This window comes from Suricata suricatta, chromosome 11, assembly GCF_006229205.1.
Source record: "Suricata suricatta isolate VVHF042 chromosome 11, meerkat_22Aug2017_6uvM2_HiC, whole genome shotgun sequence".
In the NCBI taxonomy this organism is placed as follows: domain Eukaryota; kingdom Metazoa; phylum Chordata; class Mammalia; order Carnivora; family Herpestidae; genus Suricata; species Suricata suricatta.
In genome coordinates this window covers 3,955,875-3,964,635 of record NC_043710.1, presented here as the reverse complement: position 1 = coordinate 3,964,635, position 8,761 = coordinate 3,955,875, and the positions used below count along the sequence as shown (strand labels likewise).

At 59.0% G+C, this 8,761-nt stretch overlaps 1 protein-coding gene across 1 annotated transcript in view; it reads right to left on the bottom strand.

Moving 5' to 3' along the window:
- Positions 1 to 2,561: 2,561 nt before the first annotated feature.
- The window catches only part of TESMIN (testis expressed metallothionein like protein), a 31,857-nt gene continuing 25,657 nt past the window's right edge, over positions 2,562 to 8,761 (bottom strand). The window contains exons 11-14 of the mRNA XM_029957363.1: positions 7,100 to 7,186; positions 5,700 to 5,837; positions 4,155 to 4,330; positions 2,562 to 3,434 (exon numbers count right to left, since the gene is read on the bottom strand). Coding sequence (XP_029813223.1) covers positions 3,245 to 3,434; positions 4,155 to 4,330; positions 5,700 to 5,837; positions 7,100 to 7,186 — 591 coding nt within the window. The 3' untranslated portion in view covers positions 2,562 to 3,244. The remainder of the gene's footprint in view (positions 3,435 to 4,154; positions 4,331 to 5,699; positions 5,838 to 7,099; positions 7,187 to 8,761) is intronic.

Below are 8,761 nucleotides of genomic sequence, written 5' to 3'. Positions count from 1 at the left end.
TGACAACCGCCGAGACGGCCAGCCGAGCGCCAGAGCAGGGCGTGTCTCCGGGCCCCGGATGCGCAGTCAGGAAAGCTGACCAGCGTCAATCTACTCCTGCAACGTAGGACCAAGACGGGGGTCCCTCCCCAACGTCTGCCCAAAGTCTCGCTCGTGAGTCCCCTGGAGAAGGAGAAGGGGGGGGCAGGAAGTCCTCGTGCAGGAGCAGTGGCTCAGAGGGATGAAAAGGAAGGAAGCAGCCGCACCCATGTCCTCCAGGGAGGTGGGAGGGGCTGGAGATGGAGTGGACACCCGATCGCACCCAGGATACGAAGCGTCCGTGCAAACCCCTCAAACACACGACGGGGGAGAGCCGATGCCAGGAGGGGGGCCCCCAACCTCACAGGGACCCCTGCACTCAGGACGCTGCTGAGTGCCGCCCGGGTACTCGGTCCGGCTGCTCCAATGTCCTTTACAGCAAACTGCTGGGGGTGGGTAGTGCACCCTGAGCTCTTGGGCTGTGACAGCCCACGCTCGGGCCCGGGGCGCGGTCCTGGGAACTTCCGTCCAGTGCAGCCGCAGCAGACAGAAGTGTGGGTGCCCTGGGGCCCTGTGCTGGCGACCGGAGCCCGAGGCTGGGGCCGTGTGCAAACTGACACCGCGTCCAGGCAGCTGGTGTCCCAACTGAGTTACAGAACAGGCGCCCCGCTGGGGCCCAGAGATCGGGAGGATTGGCTGGTGGAGGGGCAATGCTGGGCGTCTGGCGTCAGAGGTGCTCTGGGGACAGAGACAGCATTTTGTAGCACGTGACGTCTGTTATGGCTCTGTCTCAGGTTCTTGAAAGGACAAGGTTTAAGCCAAGTCACATTTGGGGGAAAATAACCGAAAACAAAAACAAAAACACCAAACAAACCCCAAATGCTCCAGGTAATCTAACCTCAATCACGGAGGTGGCCAGTCACCCAGCGGATACAGGACGGACACCACCGCACCCAAAATAAGAACCCGCCATTTTAACTTTTATACAGTTTTACAAGGCACTGGCTCTTTACCCACAACAAAAGATGTAATTTTGTATCTTTTTTTCATAAAAATAATGTTTCATGTATATTTTTGAGAGAGAGATACAGACAGAGCACAAGCAGGGGAGGGGCAGAGAGAGAGGGAGACACAGGATCTGAAGACAGGCTCCAGGCTCCCAGCTGTCAGCACAGAGCCCGACGTGGGGCTCGAACCCACGAACTGTGAGATTATGACCTGAGCCGAAGTCGGACGCTGAACTGACTGAGCCCCCCAGGCACCCCCATGTGATTTTGTATCTTTCTAGTCCTGCTTTGCACCAGTGGCCTCGGGCTGGCTTTGCCTGCACTCCTCAGACTGAATCTCCTCAGAGCGGTGTGGCCTTGGGCCGTTCTGTGAGAGACTCCGCAGGGGCCGCGCCTCCCCAGGTGCCCCTTCCCCAGGGTCCAGGCTGCCGCTCAGCCGACGGGCCGCAGCCAGAGTGCCCTGCGCCCGCACAGAAGGTCCCCCAGCCACAGGAGCCTGGGCCACGCCGGGTCCCTGACCTGAGGGCTGTGCTCTCCTCCCTCCCCAGCCGGGCCACCCTCCGGCCCCACAGGTGAGCCCCACTTGGCTTCGGGGCCTTTCTAGGCGGCCCCCCCAGATTTGCCTGTGCCTGGCGTCCCCTGTGCGCACCGGGTTTCAAAGATCTGGTACGAACAAAAGAATGTGAAATATCTCAATCGCTTTTATTTTGACTACATGTTGAAATGACAGCATTTTGAATATATTGGGTTAGATAAAAGATTATTGAAATAAATGTCATCTACTCCTTTTCACTTTTTTTTTTTTCATTTTATTTGTTTTTGAGAGACAGAGCATGAACAGGGGAAGGGCAGAGAGAGAGGGAGACACAGAATCCGAAGCAGCTCCAGGCTCTGAGCTGTCAGCACAGAGCCCGACACGCGGCTCGAACCCACGAACTGTGAGATCATGACCTGAGCTGAAGTCGGAGGCTCAACCGACTGGGCCACCCAGGCTCCTTTCCTTTTCACTTTTTAAAATGTGGCTCCTAGAAAAATCTAAATTGCCTGCGTGGCCTGCAGACATGGCCATGGGCAGCACGACCAGAGAGCCGCAGAAGGCAGGCTGCCCTCCAGGAAGGGGTCAGGAAGCCCCGCTTCAGGCCCCTCCCAGCCCCGGGGGCGAAGTGGACGGGGCTCCCCCAGCTGCGCCCCTCCTGCTCCGGACACGGACAACGGGGCACCCAGCCCGGGGAGAGCCTCAGCACCGTGCAACGCGGGGGTCTGCCCCTGGCCTGTCCCCACAGAGTCCCCATCCCGCGGGGCCAACGGGGAGGGGGGGGGTCGAAATGGCGAAGAACTCCGTATTTTCTGCCTCTGTGGTTCCCCGTCAGAACTTGCTGTTCCTAATACAGCTCTACGGGCCGCCGGGCGCCCGCTTCCTGACACTGCCGTGATCGTAAATGAGTTTCTCAGCGCGCTCAGAGGGGCCAACGATTAATAAACTCGGAACCGTGCCGGATAACATGCTCAGTTACGACGCTAATTACGACAGCCGAAGGCGTTTGAAACATTTAATCCTCTTTGCTTTTACAACAGAACCAAAGGGAGTCAACTTAATAACCAATCCTACCTGCTGGTTTCTGCAAACCAGTTACTTTAACCGTATGTTAACCAACACTAGTCATAGTAGAACAACAATTAGGGAGAAAGTTAACGGGATGATAGAGCTTTTCCGCATCCCAGTGAAAACCCGTAAGAAACTAGAGGGTGTTCGGGCCCAGGACCCGACCCCCACCGCCCGAGGGCCCCAGCAACCCGGGAGAGGCTGGGAGAGCGTGGCCGCCCCGGGGCCTCCTGCAGGGATTCGGGGCTTCTCTAGAGAGTCTAACTTCTATCTTAGCAGCCGGTCCGGAGAATTTATTTCAAAATAATTTTAGTGAAAAATCACTATGGCTTTTTTAGGCAGAGAGGCCTCCAGGGGAAAATTGCCAAGACGGGTGAAGTCGGCGGGAATGGACTTCCTTCTCCCCGGAGGCTGCGTCCACCCCCCTCCCTGACGTCACAGGAGTCGAGGCTGTCTCCCCAGGGCCACGCGCCAGCGGTCGGGGAAAGCCCCTCCTGACCCAGCTGCCAGGCAGACGGCCTCGGGCTCCCTAAGCGACCTTCCTAAACCACAGGTTACCTTCCCTCGGAACATCCAAACGAGGCCTCTGTGCGGTCAGAGTTCTCTCCACCGAACTCTACTCCACGCTCAAGCCTTTGGATGGAAACTCGACACGGAGGATCTGGGCCAGGCACCTCCCGAACTCCTCCAGCACCAGCTGCTCCGCGGAGCTCCGGGAGCAGTGCTCCCGCTCGGCCTCCTCGCCCTGGGCCAGCAGGCAGGCGCACGCGGCTTCCACCACCTCCCAGGAGATGCACGAGGGCCGCCTGGCAGAGACAGAGTGGTCACGGGCCGCGGCCCCCAGCTCCGGGGGGTTACATGCCGTACATGTTCGAGGGCCCCCTGTCCCGGGATTCAGAACATGGCCGCCCGAATCTAACGCTGTCGTCCTACTGTTGGGAACTCGCACCGTGACTGTGTGAAGGAAAGCTTTTAGGAGAAACACACAGCAGACAAACAGCCGGTCCGACTCCTGCAGCTGCTACATTTTCTCCAGATTCGACCCGCTATGACATTCAGGGGGCCCCGGGGGCCGGGCAGGGGCGGCAGCAGCGGACAGGTCCCCGGAGCTGCGCTGCACAGCCTGGTCTGAGCTCCGCGCACAACGTGTGCACCACGGGAGCCGGCCCCTGTGCCCCCTGGGGCACCTGGAGCTCCCGGATGCCACCCGCCCCGAGGACTGGCGCCCTGCGAGGGGCCCCGGCTGTATGGCCAGCCCCCCCCCAGGCCCCCTTGGAGTCCCGAACTAGGTTCTGAGGACAGTCGTACTGTCTCCTACGAGACCAGCCCCCTTCCCCACGGAGCTCAAGAGGCAACTGCCCCGGGGGGGCTCAGACTGCAAAAGGTCAGGACTAGGAAGTGTTGTTTTCTAGGACTCCCCACCCGTCCCACCCGCCCGCTAGGCGCCCGGTTTCTCTCCAGTGTATAGATGAAGTCTCCTCAAATCCACCCCTTCCCCGTCCCCTGAGGGAGGCTGGGGCACCTACCTGTCCCTTCTTAGCTGCGGTGGTCCCGCGGGTCTAGTTGGCGACAAATGACAGCTGCCTTCAAACCCTCCGATGTCCATAAAGTGGGGCATGCTCGTCAGTGTTTTCCGTTCTGGGCTTTCTTCATAATTTTTGCAACCAATGCATTTGCAAATAGAAGAACACATAATTTTGGCCTGGTAACAGAAAACGCTTCAATGAACTTAGACTGCTCTGTAACCATCAAAAAGCAACACATTCTATTTGGACCTTAAATAACTCTGTTTATATTTGTGTGGGGGGGGTGCAGATACTGCATTTTTCACAAACGGAAACTTTGCAGCGACCCTGTGTCCAGCAAGTCTGTCGACACAATTTTTCCAACAGCATTTGCTCACTTCGTGTCTCTGTGTCACGTTTTGGTCATTCTCTCGTCGTGAGAGATTCTCATCACGTTTTTGTGACGTGCTCCGTGAGCCGTGAGGGCCACTGAGCACCAGATGATGGTCGGCACTTTTTAGCAATCAAGTGTTTTTTAATGGAGGCCTGGACGTTGTTGTTTGGACTTCAGGCCGCTGCGCTTACCAGACCACAGCGACACATAGACACAAGTGCTTTTCTATGCACGTGGGAAGCCAAACCTGCATCTGCTGGCCCTGCTGCGGTGCCCTGGACCCGACCCGCGGTGCCTGCCGGAGCTGGTGGACGTGCAGGGGGGTGGAGCTTGCGAGGGGGTCTGGGGGCGGCCCTTCCTGCTGACTCGTGGGCGGGCTTGGTTTCTCATCTCGAGGCAGTGGGCTGCCCCTTCTCACACTAGCCTGCAGGACAGTCTGAGCTCCGGCCTGACCCCCACCCCCCACAGTCCCCGGCTCTCTTATTTCAGCCGTTGAGGTTTCCCCTCTGTTCTCTTCGGCCCGGCCCGGAGAGCCACATCCTGTTGTACCTGCAGCTCTGGGTGTGTTGAGACCTTTCAGGATTTCGAGTCTACTCTAGAGAATACGGGTCGTCCGCCCCGGGAAGACGGGCGGCCCCCTGCCTCAGGGCAGCAGGGACAACACCTGGAGGGGCAGGTGGTGATGCCGGGGCCGCGCCTCCGAAATCCCTCTGCTGCCTCTGCTGAATCCTGCATCTCTGCAGGGCTTCCGGCCGGGGTTTCAAAACCCCTAGCTGGGGGGTCGCTAGCTCTGCTCGCCCGCATCCTCCAACATGGGCCCCGGAAACACCACAGTCCTCTCCAGCCTCACCTTCCGGGAGCACCTTTTAGAAGTAAAGCTCACAGGGACCTCGAGGACGGGAAGCAACCGAGGACAGCCTTTCGAGGAAGGGCTTCCCGGCTGCTTTGCTGCGGGGACCAGTGGGCCCCCCCCCTCCCCGTCCTCCAGCACCAGGAACGGGACAGAAAAGTGCCAGGAAAGGGGAAACCACGAGTCCCCCCACTGCCACCAAATCCTTGAGCGCGGGCGGCCCCTCCCCGTCCAGGAAGCGATCTGCAGGCGGCGGTGTCCCAGCATCTCCGGGCTCGGAGCCCTGCCGGGAGGGGCCCCCGGGGCGGGGGGCGGGGCTGACCTCGTAGCACTCGCAGTAGTTCTTGAGGCAGCTGGAGCGCCGGCAGTTGCAGCCCCGGCTGTGCCGCGGCCTCAGGCCCCCCGCCTCCCCTTTGCCGATCTTCGGTTGGAAAGCTCCTGGGTTCCGATCGAGACAGGCCTAAGGCAGGAACACAGAACTCCGCCAGGGGCCCTTCAGTGTGTAGAGAGAATGTTCCCGGAGAGGGGCCCTGTCCGCTGGGGCTCGGGCAGGCCGCAAGGGCTCGGCTCCCGCGCAGGTGCGCGCTGGAAGGCACGGCCTAGCCCCGCCCCCACCAAGGTTCAAGGTCCTGTCTGTATTTGTTGTAAAATAACAGGACGGTGATGGCGCGCCCAGGACGACTGTGCCGGTGCAGCTGCGTCTCCTCCAGGCGTGTTTTCCCGAGACGGCAGGGAGCCCGGCGCTCTGCCAACAGCGCCTTAACATCTACCGGGTTCCAAGCACCTTTCTGTGTGGCTTACATGCACTTGCTCACTTGATCCTCACAGCGGCCTCGGGAAGTGAATACCACTGTTGTTTCTGTCTCACGGGTGAAGAAACTGAGGCCCGAGAGCTTAAGGAGTAAGTGTCAAGGGGCGGCGTGGGGGCGCCAGGCTCCCCCACTGGGCTCCATCTTGCTCACCCAGCGTGCTGGGCTTTTTATCCCGATTGGCTTAACTTTTCCCCCCACCTTTCCGCTATCTAGCTGGACCGATGAATTGGTGCATATTGTCATCAACAAAGGGATTCAGTGCAGGGGCGTCTGGGTGGCTCAGTCGGTTAAGCATCCGGCTTCAGCTCAGGTCATGATCTCCCAGTTTGTGGGTTCGAGCCCTGTGTCAGGCTCTGTGCTGATAGCTCGGAGCCTGAAGCTGCTTCGGATTCTGTGTCCCCCTCTCTCTCTGACCCTCCCCCCACTCACATCCTGTCTTTCCCTCTCAAAAATAAAAAATAAAAACATTAAAAAAAAACAAAAGCAGAAAACAAAGTGATTCGGTGCCATCTGAGCACCACGTAGGTCACTGTCGCAGCCCTGCCCTTCGCTCTCCCCACCTTACCCCTCCCCTGGTCAGCACGTAGGGCCGGTGCGTCTGACAAGGCCTTCCGTCACTGCAGGGGCCCAGCGGACAGCACAGCCCGGAGTGAGGCTGAGGGACAGTGGAGAGGGACGAACGGGGCACAACCCAGCCCCAGAGGCTCCCCGTGACTGCTCCCCGGGACCAACCCCGCCACCCCCTGCTGCTGTCCCCGTGCTGTCCTGCAGCAGCGCGGCACGTGTGAGACGGACTGTGCGGCTGGTTCTCACTGCCCGGTGGTTCCGTCCCCTCCCTGCCACCGGCGGACCGGGCGCTGCCAGGGGGCGTTTGTGTGTCTGGCGGCCACGCCCGCTCACGCATGCTCACGCATGTTTTCAGGAATGACGCTGCAGAACCGAGTGGCCAACAGCGTCCCCACGAGGCGGTGCCATCTGAAGTTCCCACCAGCGATGCCTGAGGACGCCAGTGCTTTTTTAAAAAAGTGTTTTAACGTTTTTTATTTATTTTTGAGAGAGAGAGACAGAGAGAGGCAGCATGAGCAGGGGAGGGTCAGAGAGAGAGGGAGACAGAGAACCGGAAGCAGGCTCCAGGCTCTGAGCTGTCAGCACAGAGCCCGATGCGGGGCTGGAATCCATGAACCATGAGATCATGACCTGAGCTGAAGTCGGATGCTCAGCCACCTGAGCCCCCAGGCGCCCCTCCTACCAACACTTTTTTAAAAGATTTTTTTTTTAACTTGAGAGAGAGCGTGCACACAAGCAGTGGAGAGGGGCAGAGGGGAGAGAGAATCCTAAGCACAGAACCCAACATGGGGCTTGATTCCACAACCCTGGGATTGTGACCTGAGCCAAAATCATGAGTCAGACACTCAACCGACTGGGCCACGGAGGCACCTCCAAAATGCCAACACTTTTAAAATAAAACTTTATCCACTTTAACTGTGGACAATACCCTTTGGCCCTACGGAAAACGCCACACCACTGAAGTCTGGAGACCCCGCACTCTCTTCCCTCCCATGGATCTGGCTGCATCACATGGGTAAGATTTCTATAGATCTATCTATAATTCAAGAGGGGAATTAAATTAGCGTAGAAACAAAACAGACCAACCATGACCCAGCATGGCAGACTCAAGTCGACACGTGACGGCCCTTGATTTCCCTTTGTAAACCAGAGGCACTGATGTGTCAGCCCCCACACCTGCCTGTCCCTTCTCTGACCATCTTTTATGCCCACAGGAAGGGATGAGCCCCAAGCTCCTGCAGCCAGCCTGGGGCGAGTGCGGGGCGTTGGCCCTGGAGGGAAGTCCCGGTGCCCCCTCCACCGGGAAGCCACCGAGGATACACGTGAGACGCCAGCCCCCGCCCAGCGGGCTTCCGCACTCTCTGACGCCGCTCCCCCGGCTCCGCTGTGTCCTGCGGGACGGGACCTACATCTCTGAACCCCGAACCAAGACATCTGCATGTTCTTGGGCGCCTGGGGGCTCAGTCCGTTAAGTGTCCGACTTCGGCTCTCACAGTCTGTGGGTTCGAGCCCCGCGTCGGGCTCTGTGCTGACAGCTCAGAGCCTGGAGCTGCTTCGGATCCTGTGTCTCCCTCACTCTCTGCCCCTCCCCTGCTCGGTCTCTGTCTCTCAAAAAAATAAATAAATAAAATTTAAAAAGACATTAAAAAAAAAGATGTGCACAATCTGAAGTCAGAACCTCCCAAGAGCGTGGGGTGCCATGGAAGGCATCCTCGCCGGAGGGAGTGAAGATCTTTCTCTGACTGGGGTCCCCTGACAGCTCTCCGACCCGCCAGTACCCCACCTCCAGGCATCTCTGGGGATGGTTCTGTGAACATCTCCTGCACTGGTGTCATTCATTCATTCATTCATTCATGAAAGAGCAGGGAGAGATTCGGAGGGAGAGGGAGGGAGAGAACCCCGAGCAGATTCCAGGCTCCTGGAGCCTGATGCGGGGCTCGATCCCGGCGCCCTGGGACCGTGACCTGAGCGAAGTCAACAGCTGGGCCCCGGCCCCCCGGCCCCC